This window comes from Carassius carassius, chromosome 4, assembly GCF_963082965.1.
Source record: "Carassius carassius chromosome 4, fCarCar2.1, whole genome shotgun sequence".
Classification (NCBI taxonomy): Eukaryota; Metazoa; Chordata; class Actinopteri; order Cypriniformes; family Cyprinidae; genus Carassius; species Carassius carassius.
Window position 1 is genome coordinate 5,945,320 of NC_081758.1, and position 20,649 is coordinate 5,965,968.

The following is a 20,649-nucleotide window of genomic DNA, read 5'->3' on the forward strand; positions in this document are numbered from 1 at the left end:
CCAGGGAGTAGATGAGTTTGTTTCTTGATCAGATTTGGAGAAATGTAGCACTCCATTACTTGCTTACCAATGAATGGGTGCCGGACTCATTTACATGGACTATGGACTCTATATTTTAGCCGGAAGCAATGATTTGAAGGTAAAAGGGTATTAATGATGGATTTGTTTCTTACAGACAAGCAGATTTTGGTTTCACAAGACGTTCATTGATGGACTTAAGTTGTGTGGATTTTTGTGATACTTTATCAGCTGTTTGGACACAGTTATGTTTATTTCAGTCTCTTTTGGTTTCAGTTTCATGGACTTTTAGTTTGTTCATAGTCCGTTTCCATTTTCCTTCTCCATCTGTTTCGACTTTCCATGGACACTAACTAAGTCATCACAGCTGTTCATTATTAGCTCTTCATCAATGTGTATTTAAGTTCCTACTTGTGTACTCTTTATTTGTCTGGTATTGTGTAAACTACACTGTTTCACCTGTTTGTAGAGCTACCTGTATATGTTGGATTTAATAAAGACTTCTGTTGCATGACTCTTCCTTGTCTTCATCTGACCTGAAGCCTGACAAGAGGATCCATCGTTGAGCAAATTATGGAATGCTACACTGCCGTCCAAAGGCAAAGCACAGTAACTACAAACCCGATTCCAAAAAAGTTGGGACACTGTACAAATTGTGAGTAAAAAAGGAATGGATTAATTTACAAATCTCATACATTTATATTGTATTCACACTAGAATATAGATAACATATCAAATGTTGAAAGTGAGACATTTTAAAAATGTCATGCCAAATATTGGCTCATTTTGGATTTCATGAGAGCTACACATTCCAAAAAAGTTGGGACAGGTAGCAATAAGGGGCCGGAAAAGTTAAATGTACATATAAGGAACAGCTGGAGGGCCAATTTGAAACTTATAAGGTCAATTGGCAACATGTTTGGGTAGAAAAAGAGCCTCTCAGAGTGACAGAGTCTCTCAGAAGTCAAGATGGGGAAACAATCACCAATTCCCCCAATGCTGCGGCGAAAAAATAGTGGAGCAATATCAGAAAGGAGTTTCTCATAGAAAATTTGCAAATACTTTTTTTAAAAAAGTTATCATCATCTACAGTGCATAATATCATCCAAAGATTCTGAGAATCTGGAACAATCTCTGTGCATAAGGGTCACGGCTGGAAAACCATACTGGATGCCTGTGATCTTCAGGCCCTTAGATGGCACTGCATCACATACAGGAATGTTACTGTAATGGAAATCACAACATGGGCTCAGGAATACTTCCAGAAAACATTGTCAGTGAACACAATCCACTGTGTCATTCGTAATTGCCGGCTAAAACTCTATAGGTCAAAAAAGAAGCCATATCTAAACATGATTCAGAAGCGCAGGCATTTTCTTTTCTTTTTGGAAAACTGGGACGCCAAGTGATCCGGACTAAAGAAGACAAGGACAACGTAAGTTGTTATCAGCGCTCAGTTCAGAAGCCTGCATCTCTGATGGTATGGGGTTGCATGAGTGCATGTGGTATGGGCAGCTTACACATCTGGAAAGGCATCATCAATGCTGAAAGGTATATCCAAGTTCTAGAACAACATATGCTCCCATCCAAATGTCGTCTCTTTTAGGGAAGACCTTGCATTTTCTAACATGACAATGCCAGAACACACATTGCATCAATTACAACATCATGGCTGCGTAGAAAAGGATCCGGATACCGAAATGGCCAGCCTGCAGTCCAGATCTTTCATCCATAGAAAACATTTGGCGCATCATAACGAGGAAGATGCGACAAAGAAGACCTAAGACAGTTGAGCAACTAGAAGCCTGTATTAGACAAGAATGGGACAACATTCCTATTCCTAAACTTGAGCAACTTGTCTCCTCAGTCCCCAGACGTTTGCAGACTGTTATAAAAAGAAGAGGGGATGCCACACAGTAGTAAACATGGCCTTGTCCCAACTTTTTTGAGATGTGTTGATTTAAAATCAACTTATTTTTCCCTTAAAATTATACATTTTCTCAGTTTAAACATTTGATATGTCATCTATGTTGTATTCTGAATAAAATATTTAAATTTGAAACTTCCAAATCATTACATTCTGTTTTTATTCTCAATTTGTACAGTGTCCCAACTTTTTTGGAATCAGGTTTGTAGACATTTGGTCAAAATTTAGTTTGAGGCCTAAACTGGGCTTTGTGATATCTGTTCTGTCTTGTGGCAAAGTCTCTTAGTTCAATTGTGTCCCTTTTCAGAGAAACGGGAGAGTCAAAATTGCAGTAACTACAAAATCCAAACTGATACCATGGTAAACTGCAGTAAATTACTGTATGTTACTGTGTTCTAGCTTTGTTTTTCTGGCTTTTTCTGGGTTACTACTGAGCGATTTTAATATTCACAACATTCAAACATCAATACAACTATTAAAGTTATTAAAAAAAAATCAACATATAGTAAGAATCATAACAAGAAAGTTGGATGAACACATTTACTTTGTAGATACTGCACTTTGCTTTTGAAATAGTGTTTAAAGGTACAGGTAGTAGGACCTGCCACTAGGGGGCGCACTACCAAAACAATAACAATTGTGTGGTTTGATGATGCTAAGAAGGATCATGGAATGATGGGATTTGTTGTCTTCTACCCAACCGCTGACAGCCATCAATCCGACGGAAAGATAAATTATGGATTTAACGGATGAGGTAAAGTTTTATAAATGTTGTGTTTGATGTTATAATTTTATTATATTGAATTAGACCCGAGTAATGGAAGGTTTATAACTAAATACATAAACGCGATTTCAACGATTTGCGCGAGTAGATTAATGTTACATACAAAGTCAATGCAAAGACGCGATCAGACTATGGATCAGACGAATCCTTGCGTGGGTCTAGAGATGCGATGTGCGTTTGGCGTGTATGCCCCATAATACTAATCTTGTTGATCGTTATAATAGCATACATTTTCTGTTAAGATACGAATCAAAACAACTCACCTGTCGAGTAAAACACAAGCGAGATCGGCATCTCTTTATAGTTGAAGTTTGTCACGAAGCTCTCTCCATCTAGAAAATGCAACACCGATATTGATCCTCACTCTTTCTCTCCTCTTGTCACAAACTCTTCTTGGGTCGTTTGGTTGGCCCGTACGCTTACATCTACGGGAGATGTCCTTGTCGACAGAACCAGCGGCAGACGGTAAACAGTAATTTATGTTCCATAAATAACACAATCCACCATAAAACGTGTAAGAAGAAGTAAATAAGGAACTGCTTGAAGCAAGCTAGAGGTTTGCTGGACGCTAGAGACTACTTCCGCATTTGTCCTCGACACTGTTGTCATGTGGTTTCTATGTCAGTAAAGGCGGTAACAAAGGGTAATGGATTTTCTCATGATTTACAAGTAGTTGAAAACATTAGAGATATTGTTAGTAATCAGCTGGACAAAATATATAACACTAGCCTAAAGGTTTTTGGATAATTTACTGCAAATATCTTACAAATTGTACCTTTAAGGTCATCCAAAGGTAGAGTGCAGTATCTGCATTTTAGTGGTCAAAGGTCACATCAGTGGTCATGGGTTTTATTTCTTCCTAAGAAGGCATTACGTGAATGCATTACCACTAAATTACCAACAACATGTTTGACTGGCTGGTGTAAAAACTTTAAAAGAATCTTGTCAGGAAGTTTCAGTTCTCAAAATCTGATAACAAAATCAAAGGTCTAAAAAAAAGTTATTCATGGACTGCAGCTATTAACAGTGTTATTTTCGTTAAAGATCACGTTTAATCAGAGCTTTTTTTTACTCGTGCCTTTACTTTCATGATAATATTATGTTATAAATGAAGCAGAATAAGCTTATCGATACCTGTGTGACAGACTGGACACTCCACAGCCGGATCTGCTGCACTCTGACCCGCTCTGTGTTCATCATACCAGCGGGTTCATGGAGGACGGAGGAGCTTAATGTTCCTGGGACATGTAGTTACTCATGGACTTCATTGTGTAGTTCATTTACTTTATATATAGTTCTTGTGGAATAAACGGACAGAAAAGCGACAAATATCAGTCAGTCTAAATAATAATTATGGCATTTTTTTAATTTTTCTTGCGCGTTTACAATTTAATCATTGTTGAGTTCATCGGTGTCATTTTTTAGTTGCTGAGGCAAAACGTAGACGGCGCTGCCACGTGACACCCATTACTTTCCACAGCGCTATTAGGAAGAACCAATCACAGCCGTTTGTAATTACTGCTTGGATGACGTACAAAACATACCTTGATAAGCGCAAACCTAATACAAATCCAAAATAGAAAAGAAATGAATAAACGACTATTAATAATAGTAATTTTAAAAAAAAGAAAAAAAAGAAAAGAAAACCTACACAGGAATGTTTACAGTGAAGTGATTATAGATCTCTGATGAGGTCTGAAATCTGAATGTCTCAATAATATGTAACATATCTAAATAATAAATGTAAAAATTACCTAATATTTAAGTCAATCGTCTTTATAACGCTTTATACAATAGCCTACTGGTTGTGTCAAAGCAGCTTAACAGTATTAAGCATAAAAATAGTTTGTCGATAATGCAAGAGGACAACAACAAAGAGTCATTTTTCCAGTCAGATCATTGATGATTCAGTGATGTCCTCATCCAGTTCAGCTCTCTTCCAATAGTGTCTGTGCAATCAGTCAAGCGTCCCTAACTAAGCCATTTACTTGTATCAGTTGAAATTTCCATGATATGTTTTTAATTAAAACTAAAAAGAGAACTAAAAAGTATAAAAGTATCTAATTACTCAAGGAGTTAGTTAATAACGTAAAGTAGCTGGAATGCTTTCATACTTTTTTACTTTTTAACTGGCTTACTGAATAACTAACTAACTAAATAAAAAGAGCATTTGCACTGTTATTGCTAAGGGGGAAACCAGTTCACTGAACACATATTGATATTGTAGCATTATATGAGGTAAGTTGTCACACTGGGAAACTGTGGCCAGTTCCATGTACTGCTAGTTAGTTTGTCATCTAATTTCAAGACTGGTCATTTTCAAACTTTTTAAAGGCAGTTACAAAAAGATAGAATGGTTTCATTTGATAAATCAGTGTCTGGTTTTCCTGAAGTGTTAATGAATATTATCTGAGGGTCATATGAAGATCATCAGCTGATGGAAATGCCTTTATTTCAGCATAACCTTTGGACATTTATTCCAAACAGAAATGTTTCTCAGTGGTTTAATCATAATCATCTGTCTTTGTATAATCTTATTGTGCATTGGTAGGTTTAAAGTCTTATCCAACAAACCCTCTGATCCAAGCAGCCTGTCGAAGCCAAACACGGATCCAGATCTGAAGAAACACTGGCGGTGAGATTCAAAGTCTGCCCTCAAACTTTAGATAAAAATCTGAGATTTTCATTCAGTGGTGAATTTGTGTGGAGTTTGATTGCTGATGATTGGAATAAAATCAGTCTTGAGCATTAAATCACTGAGGCGTCCTTACATGTGATGAAGATGACATGGATTGATGTCAGTGTGTAAGTAATTAGCTGTGACTATGTTGAAGTGTTTCTGCAGCTGCTGATGGCTTTCAGTGGGAAATATCAGCTGGAGTCACATGAGAACTTCGAGGTGTTCATGAAGGCCATTGGTGAGAATAAATGCATTTATATCATTAAAGCATCTGTGAGAACACACTATTGTCATCCGAGTGTTTGCTTGTGATTGTGAGTGCAGCATATTAACACTATTTAAGATACTATCTGTGTGTTTTCTGCTGCAGGGTTGCCGGATGATGAGATTGAGAAAGGCAAAGACATCAAGAGCATCTCAGAGATCCATCAGGATGGAAACGACTTCAAAGTGACAGTGACGTCGGGAACTAAAGTCGTCCTGTACTCGTTTACTGTGGGTGAAGAGTGTGAACTGGAGACCTTCATTGGAGAGAAAGCTAAAGTAAGATTAATTTCTACAATCCACTACAATTAATGTTCTCAAAAACAGTATCAAAACAAATCACAAAATCAAAAGAAAAAAAAAGATTTCTATGTGCTGCCTAACATTTTTTGGGGGGAAACCACAGTGCGTTTTTTTCTTTTGTAACATTATAAATATATAATGTGTTCATGCTGAATTAATAAACTAGCTTTCATTAAAAAGCTCTCTTTTCATTAAAAAGTATGTGTGTAGGCCTATATATGTGCGTATTCACAAAAAACGCGTTTCCGTGTGGACGGAAAAAAAGAAACATCTCGGAAACCCTCAATTTGTTGTTGTTTCCCTCTCAAACATGATTGGATTGTGCAGGCGCCCCTGATTGGGACAGCCTATCAGTAATCACATTCTGCTTTCCGCCAAAGACTTCATGACATTCGATTGAATTGAAGTACAGTACACACACACACACACACACACACACACACACACACACACAGAGAGAATTGTAACACAGAGTATGGTGTTATTCATCTGAAAGTATTTTCTCCTGTATTTGCCTGTATGTCAGTGTGAGAGGAAGGGGCTTAATACTGTCACTCAAAACTGAAAAAAAAGCTGAATTTTATTTTTCCTTCTTTGTACACTGACCTAAACACAGCTGATTAGCTGATTTTCTTTAATCATTATTATTTTCTCTTCTATGCTGCTTGTATAACACGGTCAGGTTCAGAGATGTGTCACAACATTGCTATATTGCCTTCTTTGCTGGTTTAGGTTTATTGATTTGATTGATGAAAAAACAGAGAAACTCACATATACACACAATTGTTAGCTGAATTTTCTTTTCTGATATTACAGATTAATGTAAGCTGAGCATTTGCTTTGATGTTCATGAGTATGCGGTGTTTAACACAGTCAGGTTCAAATGTGGGTCCAAAAATCCATTAAAACTCTAGCAGACGTTTTCAGAGCCAACACTTGTGCTTGTGCTATTGCCTTGTGGACAAGTGAGAAATGTTAAATAAAGCAACATACACTCTAAAAATTGCTGGGTTGAAAACAACCCAATTTGGGTTATTTTGGCAACCCAGCGCTGGGTCAAAAAGGGACGAACCCAACGCTGGGTTATTTTAACCCAACCAGTTGGGTGATCATGTTTAACCCAGCCTGCTGGGTTGCTTTTTTATGGTTTAAAATGACTACATTGCAGGGTTTCACAAACCAGAGCGGGTGTTTTTTATCAATGTATTTCAGAAGGAAACCTACTGTATTTAGAAAATGTTCAAATTCATTTAGCATGTAATGCTTGATGAGGCAGCGTTTGTGAGCTCAGCGATGCACTGTTAACAATTTTCTTGTATTTATACAGTACAGTACTGGCAGCACGGTGGCCAGCAAGTTACTGTATTCTGTTTTACAGTAACTGTACTGTAATTCAATTTACAGTACATACAAACATTACTGTAAACTACAAGACAATACTGTACTGTATTTTTACGGTATTTTGTAATTGTACTGCTTCTGCTGTAATTAATTATACGGTATTGTACTGTAATATTTATATTGATATATTATTGCTAAATAATATAATTTTCAATTTAATAATAATGGTAATATTACATTTATATAATATTTAGTCATTTACAGTATAGAAATCTATAGATTACAATTGTAAAATGCAACATCAGAATAACTGCAAATTAAAAGACAATCCAAACAATGTTATTGTCAAAAACATTTTTTTTTATTAATCATGGATAAATTCAAGGATTAATCAAGAACTGCAATGTAGTTCATTTAATTTGCAAATTCAGGATTCAAATTAACAGGAACATCAAAAAAAAAAAAACTCCAGGACTCCAGGACTGTATATGTTTGTGTTGTATGTGTGTGTGTGTGTGTGCAGGGGAAGTGTGTGGATGTGAGTGTAGCTGTACAAAAATATGTGTATGTTTGACAGTGTATGATTTGTGTCAGTGAATGTGTGAGTGGGTGTATGATTGTGAATATCAATTGGTAACTGTACAAACATGTGTATGTATATGTTTGTGTCGTATGTGTATGTGTGCAGGTGAGTGGGTGTGTGTGTAGGCGAGTGTGTGGATGTGAGTGTAGCTGTAGAAAAATATGTGTATGTTTGACAATGTACGATTTGTGTCTGTGAATGTGTGAGTGAGTGTGTGTGTGTGCAGGCGAGTGTCTGAATGTGAGTGTAGCTGTACAAAAATATGTGTATGTTTGACAGTGTACGATTTGTGTCTGTGAATGTGTGAGTGTGTGTGTGTGTGTGTGTGTAGGCGAGTGTGTGGATGTGAGTGTAGCTGTACAAAAATATGTGTATGTTTGACAGTGTACGATTTGTGTCTGTGAATGTGTGAGTGTGTGTGTGTGTGTGTGTGTGTGTGTGTGTGCAGGCGAGTGTGTGAATGTGAGTGTAGCTGTACAAAAATATGTGTATGTTTGACAGTGTGTGATTTGTGTCTGTGAATGTGTGAGTGAGTGTGTGTGTGTGTAGGCGAGTGTGTGGATGTGAGTGTAGCTGTACAAAAATGTGTGTATGTTTGACAGTGTACGATTTGTGTCTGAATGTGTGAGTGAGTGTGTGTGTGTGCAGGCGAGTGTGTGAATGTGAGTGTAGCTGTACAAAAATATGTGTATGTTTGACAGTGTACGATTTGTGTCTGTGAATGTGTGAGTGTGTGTGAGTGTGTGTGTGTGTGTGTGTGTGTGTGTGTAGGCGAGTGTGTGGATGTGAGTGTAGCTGTACAATAATGTGTATGTTTGACAGTGTACGATTTGTGTCTGTGAATGTGTGAATGTGTGTGTGTGTGTGTGTGTGTGTGTGTGTAGGCGAGTGTGTGGATGTGAGTGTAGCTGTACAAAAATGTGTATGTTTGACAGTGTATGATTTAACTGTACAAATATCTGTATGTATATGTTTGTGTTGTATGTGTGTGTGCGTGTGTGTTTAGTTTGACGTTTTCCATTCAAACTCCATCAACGACCGAATAAAACTATTAACATGAGGGTTGATGGTTGTCACTTTCCTCTGGACCACCCTCTTGGTTTTCTTGCTCACTCCTTGTCTGGCTGTACACTTTAATTTCATGCTGGCATTGCCGTCTTCCGGGTTAATTCTGACGAGGAACCTGTTAGAAATATCATACAACTCAATAAATATGCTTCTATTACAAAAGTGAAATGCAGAAATAAAATACAAAAGTGAAATGCAGAAATAAATTTACTTGCCTCTGAGCAAGCTCTAATGTACATGCAGCAGACTCCTGGTACTCGATGTTAAAAATATAATAGCTTGCAAAAAGCACTGCAAAGGCGGTTATAAAATTGTCACTGTTGTCCAGTGTCAACAAAACTCTTCCCTCGATTGACAGCATCCACCTGGATGCTGTCGTGATTGAATGTCCTTAAAAAAAAAGAAAGAACAATGTTTGAGACTTCTAGGTCTTAAATAAAACTTCATTCGAACACATACATACAGTATATGAAACACTTGCATACACATATACTAAGTAGTCACACATACATGTATACTGCAGAATGCTCAAACAAATAAATATGAAATTTACAACGACACACCTAAATGTGCTCACGCACATACACGCAAACTCTCCAAGCACATACTTGTATACTTAAAGTACACACAAACTATACACGCACATACTCCGTGAGACGAGAGCACACACAAACACAAACTCGCGCACATACTCTTCTATGTCATTTTGTGTGTCTGTGCTCGTGTCTCAAATAAGTATGTGCGTGTACGTCTCATAGGAGTATATGTGTGGATAGTTCCGCACGTCTTGTGTGTGTAGAGTTTGCGTGTATGTGCTTGAGCGACTTTAGGTGTGTCGTTGTGCATTTCATGTATTTGAGCATTCTGCAGTATGTATGTGTGACTAAGTATATGTGTATGCAAGTTTTTTACGTGTGTGTGAATGAAGTTTGATTAAAGGCGCCTTATACTTAATGTAACAATTTACCATTGTAAATTTTGCAGTAAATTGTGCCACATGTGCAGTGAATTAACATTCTTAAAAGTATGTTGATACAGCTGTATGTGTTTGTTAAATCATAAAATCAACAAGTTCGTCGTCGGGGGAAACGGACGGCAAAAACGTTAAGCAGTTTGAGCAAAATATATAACGTTACCTATGAGTTATGTGCTTGTTTTTACCACTGACAAGTTCGGATGTTATTGAAATGATCCCAACAGAGATAACAGATGATGTTAGACATTTTTTTTTGCTATCATAAAATCATTCAAACGTCAGTAATTTCATCTCGCAGGCCATCTTAAAACATATTTATTGTAATTAAAACTGACAAAACCACCTCGATTTGTGTTCCAACAACAATCAAGTCTGTTTTGGTCGAAATAAACTAACGTTAGCAGCTATAAGGTCTTGTTAACGTTAATTCACGGAGTGATAAGATTTGAAAATGCCGGTAAAGCAGCGGAGTTCAGCAGATCTAACTAACGTTAATAGTGTTTTTGCAACCGTCGCTGGCTAAACTTCCACTAAACTACCACTGTCATTTCACATATGTACACTATAGCGTAACATCATAAAACCTTATTATAAAATTAACTTACCAATTAATATCCAGATATCTGCTGACTGCTGAGACTTCATCCGTGAATGGTCTGGATTTGTGCTCTGACGTCACGCGCACTCTCTGTTTACAGCAACCCTGTATTATTGCCTGGCATATTACAACCAGGTTACAGCTAGGTTACAGCAACATTAAAATGTACTGTAAAATGTTCCCGCTCGATCAAAATTACCCAGAATGCAATACAAATTACGGTATTTTACTGTAATATAGAAATGCAGTATTGTATTGTAGGTTTTTACAGTACTGTGCTGCTAAATCTACAGCAACATTTAACAGTGTGCTTTGCAGCCGTTACCGTCGAAACCTACCTCTCCCGCTCTTAGCACCAAGGATGTGGGGGAAACAATGCATTGCTACGTTAAAATGAACCCGAATTGAGCTAGGCATTAAACCTACAAATATTGTTCATTTTAAATATCACTTTTACACACAAATAATAATTATCAAAAGGAAAATATTTATTGAAAACAAGAGAAAAGTAAAAAAGTAACATGCAAGAAGAAATGCAGAAAAGGATGGCATTATAACAGCTACAGTTCATAAAGCATTGAACATTTGTTGAATATAACTTAAGATCAAATTGGACTTTGTTCAATTGTATATATTGTATAAAAATATACGAAAACACTATTATACAATACATTTACAATTAGTTAGGTTCTTTACCAACTATTCTGGCATGACAGTACACAAATAAATCACAACATTAACTCTGATTTTATAACATTTAACAGACGTGTGTGTGTGTGTGTGTGTGTGTGTGTGTGTGTGTGTGTGTGTGAATGTGAGCATGTATATGAATGACAGAGTGTAAACTCTTCTACTAAACAACACAGAAAAAGCATTTAACATTGTTTTTACAAATTATACACTTACAGTTGGTTTCATAGTCCATGAATACAGATCATGCATGCATCACTGTCAATTTTCATGATCTCTTTAGCATAATTGATGTAGTCATGAAGAAGCCCCATCAGCACATGTGACATCTTCATCATCCAGGGCAGCGTCCTCCTTTAAAACCACTGCTGCATCAGTTTAGGGGAAAGGACGTTCTCCTCTTTGACCAGCATTCATCCCAGTCACCGCCTGTTCTTCATCAGTGGCCGAGAAAGAGAGACACATTTGAAAAAATAAAACATTTAATTAAACCATCCATTTTCAGGTAGAGGTGTATTCACATCTGTAAGGATAGGTAAATAATCTGTTTTATAGTTTCAACACTTTGAGTAGTTGTTTAATGTCTCTGTCTACCACAGCGCTCTAGAAGGCTATAATGGCAGCACTAGTGTGAGGGCATATACTATTGTTTGAATAAATATATTGCTTTCAGAAAGCTTCTTTACTAAAACATTAAAACAGTCATGACATTCACATACCTCACAAATGTTCATGTACGTAGATGGCTGATCTTCAAACGGATAGTTCACCAAATAATGAAAATGGTCATAATTTACTCTCCACATGTTGTTCCAGACTCTGCTCATTTTTTGAAAACAAATAAATATATTTAATATTATCTTAATATGTGTCCTCCATTGCTAGTCTGGGAGACCAGTATTTTATTTTGAACATACATGTTTGCTATCATATAATTTAAGATTTATTCATACATAAATATCAGAATGAATTACTTCTACAATAAATCTGTATTTATGAGGCTTGAAAATACTGATTATCTAGACTATAAATGGATTAACAAAATTATGAGAAAATGTAAAATATATTCATTTCAATATCATTATTCAAGTCTTATAGGTTTGGAATGACATGAGGGCAAGTAAATGATTTTTTGTGTGAACTTTACCTTTAAGAGAGAAGACCAAGAATGGTGACTCTCCAAATCAAATCAAGACAACTCCAAAGTTGGTTTGAGTTCTGCAATGAACAACACAGACATCAATGGTTTTAATGAAATGAGCACGAAATCAAACTGTTGTTGCATCAAAATGTGAAGTAAACCGGCAGGAGACAACAGAAACATTTATTTTCTAAAAATAACTTACACAAAATCTCAAAAGAATGATGCTCTCCCATGTCTCTGGCTTTTAACATCTACAAAAACAAAAAACAAACATTATTTTACTCTTAGTAAAAAACAACAACAACTGATAACATGAAATTATGGAGTTTACTTGCCTTAAACTATCTTTCCCTCTCTTCAGAAGAAGCTGAGAAAACCACCTCCTCAAACAAGCAGACTTGTGTGTCCTCAACTCCAAAGTTAGTTTGAGTTCTGCAAAGAGGGACATCAATGGTTTTAATAAAATATAAACATGTGATCACACTGTTGTTGCATCAAAATGTGAAGTAAACAGGCAGGACACAAGAGAAACATTAAATTAAAAAAAAATAATAATAATAATAACTCACATCAGTCTCAAAAGAATGAAGTTATCTTGTCTCTGGATTTCAACATCTACAAAAACAAACATTATTTTAGTCTTAGTAAAAATAAAGATAACGATGTTATTCTGAAGTTTACTCTCCTTAAACCCGTTTGTCCCTCTCTTCAGAAGAACACCGTCTCCTCCTCACAGTCTGAGACACCTCACACAAACAGCTTCTGTGTCTTTATCTCTCGGCGCGAAGACAATGAAGACACGAGCTCGACAAGTCTGAAATATTACATGTAAAACATACTTTTAACAGTTACCACTTCAACAGCCTCAAAATAATTATGCTAGTCTTTACTACACAATGCCGTTTCCTTTAGGAGACAAACATACATTCAGTTTAACCGCGAAAAAAAAGAAGTGTAACCGTGATCATAACCATCTATAGACGCCTCAAAAAGTACAGATAATGTAAAATCTTATGTAAATATGAAAAAATACATTCACTGACGTTATATTAAAATTACCTCTTCCGTTCAGTAACGTTAAATGATGCCGTTAAGACCTCCGTGTCTGAGGTGAAAACCGCGTCCGTTTTTTTTTGTAATATAACGTTAAGCTTCTTTGTTTCCGCCTTTTATAAATCCTTCCACCTTTCATACAACCGGGTAAACAATAAACGATAACTTCACATTTTTAATATTTACTTACCATAGTCTTTCACTCGCTTCTCGCTTTTTTCACGCTGAGAAAATGGCGTTTGCTCGCACTGGAGACGTACGATCTTGACCTGACGTGCGTGCTCTCCTTCACGTCTGCGTTCCCAACCCAGCCCCGCTGGGTTAAAACGAAGAACAATTTTCAACCCAAACTTGGGTTAAAACATCCCAAAGTCCAGCGGCCTCAACCCAGCATTTGGGTTGAAAAGACAACCCAGCATTTTTTAGAGTGTAGTAAAAAGATAAAAATGACTTGATTTTACTTTCAATTCCTTTTACATTCTCCAAGGTATTAACATTAAAAATTTTCATAACTCCATGTACGACGTTTCTGTACATAAATGTAAACACTGTTTCAGTAGTAATGCAATATTTAGAAAATGTACTCTTGTACTCTTGATACTCAAGTACTTTTAAAAACAAGTACTTCAGTACTTTTACTTAAGTACACAACTGACTGTAGTACTTTTACTTGTACTTGAGTAAAATTTAGCAAGGGGTGTCTGTACTTTTACTCAAGTAATGAAGCTGTGTACTCTGTCCGCCTCAGCTCCAGGGCCGTAGCTGGGGTTTGCGGGGCCCCGCAGACCGTTCTCATCCCAAGGCGTCATATACTGACCCTTTTGACATTTCGTCAACATCCTACGCACATGGCACCCTCTAGCATCAATATTAGAAGCAGATAAAAATGGGCCAGAAGGCGCCTCCTAGCGGTCTAACCCTAACCCTAACCCTAACCCTAACCTTAACCCATAATCTGTGTCTCATATTGACGCTAGAGGGTGCCATATGCGTAGGATGTTGACGAAATGTCAAGAGGGTCAGTATATGACGCCTTGGGATGTGAATGCGTTAGGCCCCGGTGCAGGTTGTACCAGTGGGCCCTGTTTGAAATTGTTTAATTTGTATGTTCGTTCTGTTTATTTGTTTGTGCTATTTACACAATGTTTACGTTTTTTCAAGTTTGTGAGTGTCCAGATACAGAAAACTAATAATTAAATGTAAAATAGCACTGCATAGTCTTCACTGTATAAATTAAATATACAGTCAAACCAAAATTTATTCAGACACCTTCAACATTTCTCACATTATCACAGTTTATTTGCTATAGTTTAGAAAATGTTAATAAAATATGACAAGAACTCAGAGTTAGACTGTCAGAACAAATTCATCTTAATATCATCCTAATATCAGATAACTTTGATAGAAAGATATGTAATGGATTACAATCAAACAAAAATTCAGACAACTGTCAATACTTTGTTGACCAATTATCAAGCAATGATTAATTTTGGTTAATTAATTTTTGATTAACATGGTGAGGTCAAAGTGTGAATATATATATATATATATATATATATATATATATATATATATATATATATATATATATATAATTTTTTTTTTTTTTTTATCAATTTCACTGGTAATCCACTGTATGACATTTTTTGGGGAATAATATGCCACAGTTCGCTTTATTTTGCTATATTAATTATAGTGTCCTGCACATACTAGTAAAAAAAAAAACAATATCAAAAATTATATATGGTGTCTGAATAATTGTTGGTTTGACCATGCATTAATTCTTGTTAAAACTACAAAGTAATTCAGTCAAGAGCAGTGAGTGCTTTTCTTTCTTTTCTTTTTCCATTTTTTTTTTTCATTAGATTAACATTACAGCAGCTAGTAGCTAAATTAGGCGGGGGATCACTTTAAGAGAAAATGAATGCATCCAATATAATACACATCCTATTTTTTTCCTCAACTGTTTACTTTCACTTAAGACATAACCGATAGTTTTTTCGAACATACTTTCAAAGTTATTTTGACATATTTGTATGTATTTGTCATACAAGAGCAAAAACAGACAAATTCGTTGTTCAAGTGTTTCGAGATGCCTCTCTCTACGTGAGCCTGAACAACAGAACACCGCGGTGCTGAATTGGGCTGTTACACATCCTTTTCTGTTTGTTTAAACTGCGATTTTTATTTGTTCGTTCAGGTGCAGGAGGATGTGAAGAGCTCGGCTCAGTGTTGCTGTCTTTCAGACGAGGCTCTCTCTCCACGTACGCACTAAACACAGCGCGAGATCTAACCAGCTACTCAGTTGAAATTTGTGTTTGAATGCTTTACATGCTTTTTAATGTTTAAATCGACAAGTGGCAAGGCTTAAAAACAGGTGGAAATTATAAGCTTTCGTGACGACATGTACTAGTGGCCTGTTAACAGTCCTACTCGTCTTTTTAGACTGGCTTCAACCAGTCGGTTGAGATCGCCGGGAGCCCCCCCTCAGCCGTGGGCCCCTATAATCGTCACCACCTTTCACCCCACTAGCGATGGCCCTGCTCTGCTCTCTTGGTACTTTGGTGTCATACAATGATCGGTGTGCAGCGACGCTTCAAGTTGAATGAACGAACAAACACCTGACATGTTTTTGAATCGTCGCTCTGGCCAGACACGCATCACAATATGTTAAGGGGCATATGACCCCTTTAAAAGTGATTTTCTCAATATTTAGATTTTTTTTGCACCCTCAGATTCCAGATTTTCAAAACGTTGTATCTCAGCCAAATATAAAAGAAACATACACCAATTGAAAGCTTATTTATTCAGTTTTCGGATGATGCATAAATCTCATTTTAGAAAAATGAACTCCTCTGTAGTTAACTAAAACTAAAACTATAAAAAATATTACATTTTATATTACTTAAAATAATTTAACCCCTTAACTGTCACTCACATTTTTGAACATAAGACTTTATAGTGCACAATCCAAACTTACATTTTTATAATTCATGAATGAAAACATGTACCATTTACATGGAAATGCAATGTCTGATTTTAAAATGGGTTTTAAAGGATGAATTTTGAGATTTTAAGTTTTCAGTCGATATATAATTTCTGATAATTTCTAAAATGTGATAGAGAAAAAGGCAACAAAGTCTTTTTTTTAACAAAGGTCAGAACTCCTGTTATAATGTAGATTTATGAGTGTGCACTCGTCATAAATTAATCTATTACTTTTAACATACATAACATACCTACATAATGTTTTACAAAAAACATTGGTAAAATACATATTTGGGAGTCTTAGAGCCAGGGCCGGCTCTAGCCCTTTGGTTGCCCTAGGCAAGATTGAGTTTTGCGCCCCCAAGGCTGAGTCTCAGGGAAAAGGCCAGGGAAGGGGTCAGGGAAGCACCCAGGGACAGTGCCAGGGAAGCGGTCAGGGCCAGGGATGCGGTCAGGGTCAGGGACAGGGAAGCGGAAGAGAAGAAGTCAAGAGAATAGTCAGGGATGTTGTCATTGAAGTGGACATGGGACTTTTGCTTAACGCTTACTGGAGATCTTTTCAATTCAGTGTTAATCCTATGGCATGGTTTCCCTGTTTGCTCAAACTGTGTTTTGAAAACTTTTCGGTCTGCTCCACCTCAAATAAAGAATTGCTTGATTTGAAGAGTTGGTTTTTTTTTTTTTTTTTTTGGCTGTTTCTCACAGTGTTTTTAAGTTCCTCTCCTTGAGACCTGGGTAGGGTTGCACCAGCCATTCGTAAGTTCTTAAATTAGAACGTTAAGACCACAAGGCTTTAGTAACCACTAGCTAGTTTGTAACTAAATCTACACAATTGGTTGCACCAGTTGTTCGTAAGGCAGGACGTAGTTCGTAAACTCGCTGCCGAGTAACGTGTAGTTACATAGAGGTTTACCCTCATCCAAATAGAAACCTTTACGTGAGCAGAACTGTTTAAATGCAATGAAGTTTAATTCTTAAATTTCTAATCACTCTTGTCTCACATATACTAACGGTAAAAATTAAAAGTTTCATTTAAAACTATACACTAATAACAAGCTATTTGTATGTAAATGGAATTCAGAAACCGCAAGATGGCTCAAACACTGAAAGAAACATAAATGCCTTTTTCATCGGAAGAGTCCAACATGAAGCACACAAAGGCTTGCTGTAGATGTTGTGTTGAAGAGGTGTTAAAAGGGTCTGAAGGGGAATTTTGCATAGAATATTAATGTTTCCATTGTCTCTTTCTGCATATCAATTATCCAATAACTGATTGTTAGTAAAAGTCTACATGTCAAATAAATGGGGAGAAAAAGGGGGAATGAAAGATTTTAGTTTTTGGGAATGTTGATCACACGGTCTTCATCCCTGTTTTCACTTGCTTTGGCCATTTTTTTATATAATCATTAAACATTTACTTTTCTTCTGCAAAACTACGATTGGAATGAATAATGGTCTCCTGTTAGTGAATTGCACTGAGAAATATATGATCCTGCGGCAGACGGTCAACAACAACAAAAAAATATCCACCATTTTGATTCGTTTGACTTGCGTCACGCGGGTTCCACCTACTGGTCAAAACGGTGTAATGCAACAATCCTAACGAGACCTATTACAAAACAGGAAGTATTTTCATAACAGTGTAATGTTTTCAGTATAATTTAAACATAAATACTATGAAACATTAGGGTCTTTGCTAGTCAGACCATTTACTTTTATGAAATATTGCAGTTCGTTCTTCATTTCAGTTATCTGGTTATGGATTACAAGTTAATCAGTCCTGTGCTGTGGGTCAGTGTTTAATGGTGGCTAGGTGGCGCTACAAACACATCAGTGCCTCACACAGGTTTAGAAAAGATAAACAACTCAATAAAACACACATCTGACTGAGAGAGAGTTTGTGTGTGTGTGTGTGTACTCTGGAAGGAGTGAAACTTGTTTGGATTTAAAGAACTAACATCATATTCTCATATTCATAACAGTTACAGCTGCTTTTAACATCTGTCCCCGTTTAGAGAATTCGGAGTAAATATTAACACCGTGAACTTATTAATATATATTTTGATATTTGTACAGTATCACAACATGACCGCTGTACCACCTGTAATCCTCTTGTAATTAGGCTACCTTAAATATTATGACATGGCTTGAATGCAGCATTCAGCTCATCCAACCCCAACCCCTGCTACTGCAGCAACACGTGTTGGTTTAGCTTTCTGTGCTTCTTCTGACGCACAAATTCAGGGCCTTTTCCAGCAGAGTTTGTTGTGAGATCACAGGTCGGGAGGATGACCGCTCGAGTGGATTTCTCGTTGATTGCTGCTTTGTTGTATCTTTTCGGATACTTGAGCATAACTCATGCTATTCAAAGATGAAACACAGGTGACAAGATCTGTTGACTTCTTCATTACACAACCTGAAGAAATGCAGAAACAAGTGGCTCAGTCTTTGAGAGTAATTAACAGTTTAGGAATGTGTAGGTTTTAAAAGTCTCGATCTGAACAGACATGTAGAATCTGTATTTAAAGCCCTGATTCAAAAATGCTCAAGCCACACTCTCTGGCCTTGGAAAATGATCCTCTTGAATCCTCTAGTGGATGGTTTTTGTCCGGCGACGCTGACGTTCGTGCCGGCCCGTCGAGGATGTTCTTCTGATGAAGACTTCCCTGGAGGACACAAATGCTGTCGATTTGACTGTGGGCCTGTTTGTGTGCTGCCTGTTTTCAGTGAGTTTCAGTTAATGGCTGCTAAGGGTCTTTAAAACAAAACACACAAGTAACACATTGAATTCAATGTTGGTTTGAAGCAAAAATTTTGCCTTGTTCTCGTCTGAAGTAGGCTTTGATTTCATCAGTTAGGATAGTTTAATGCACAGGATGACTTCACAAAAGAGGAATAATAGTAACTTGCTGTTCATGCTTTGAGTGTGTCGTGCTGTATATTGAAGTGGCTGACTGACTATGTGCACAAACTAAAGCTGACCGTCTGTGTCCACGCAGTGAAGCCGGGTCAGTGTCCCCTACCAGAGATGATTCCACTTTGTGCTGAAAGCTGTTTCCATGATGGCCAGTGTCCTGCCACACAGAAGTGTTGCCCAACCACCGGTGGCTTTGCATGCAGTGAACCACGTGGCCAGGGAAGAGGTCAGATGAGTTGTCAGGGACATGGACCGGTTCGCGGTAAGGGTCAAGGCCAGGGTCAGGGAGAAGGCCAGGGAAGCGGTCAGGGGCAAGGACAGGGTCAGGGACAAGGCCAGGGAAGCGGTCAGGGGCAAGGACAGGGTCAGGGACAAGGCCAGGGAAGCGGTCAGGGGCAAGGACAGGGTCAGGGACAAGGCCAGGGAAGCGGTCAGGGGCAAGGACAGGGTCAAAGGCAAGGCCAGGGAAGCGGTCAGGGGCAGGGACAGGGTCAGGGACAAGGCCAGGGAAGCGGTCAGGGGCAAGGACAGGGTCAGGGACAAGGCCAGGGAAGCGGTAAGGGACAAGGCCAGGGAAGCGGTCAGGGACAAGGCCAGGGTCAGGGACAGGGCCAGGGAAGCGGTCAGGGACAAGGCCAGGGACAAGGACAGGGTCAGGGACAAGGCCAGGGAAGTGGTCAGGGACAAGGACAGGGTCAGGGACAAGGCCAGGGAAGCGGTCAGGTACAAGGACAGGGTCAGGGACAAGGCCAGGGAAGCGGTCAGGGACAAGGACAGGGTCAGGGTCAGGGACAAGGCCAGGGAAGTGGTCAGGGACAAGGCCAGGGTCAGGGACAAGGCCAGGGAAGCGGTCAGGAACAAGGCCAGGGCCAGGAAAGCGGCCAGGGCAGGGAACACGGTCAGGGAAGCGGTCAGGGACAAGGCCAGGGCCAGGGACAAGGCCAGCGACAAGGACAGGCTCAGGGACAAGGCCAGGGAAGCGGTCAGGGACAAGGACAGGATCAGGGACAAGGCCAGGGAAGCGGTCAGGGACAAGGACAGGGTCAGGGACAAGGCCAGGGAAGCGGTCAGGGACAAGGACAGGGACAAGGCCAGGGAAGCGGTCAGGGACAAGACCAGGGTCAGGGACAAGGCCAGGGAAGCGGTCAGGGACAAGGCCAGGGTCAGGGACAAGGCCAGGGAAGCGGTCAGGGACAAGGACAAGGCCAGGGAAGCGATCAGGAATGGGGTCAGGGAAGCAGTCATGGACGGGGACAGGGTCAAGGCTAGGGAAGTGGACAGGGTCAGGGAAGCGGCCAGCGCCAGGGAAGCGGCC

General features: G+C 38.4%; 1 protein-coding gene across 1 annotated transcript in view; it reads left to right on the forward strand.

Moving 5' to 3' along the window:
• The first annotated feature begins 5,580 nt into the window (after window positions 1–5,580).
• fabp1a (fatty acid binding protein 1a, liver) overlaps window positions 5,581–20,649 on the forward strand; it is a 75,698-nt gene continuing 60,629 nt past the window's right edge. Inside the window, exons 1-2 of the mRNA XM_059545611.1 lie at window positions 5,581–5,647; window positions 5,780–5,952. Coding sequence (XP_059401594.1) covers window positions 5,581–5,647; window positions 5,780–5,952 — 240 coding nt within the window. The remainder of the gene's footprint in view (window positions 5,648–5,779; window positions 5,953–20,649) is intronic.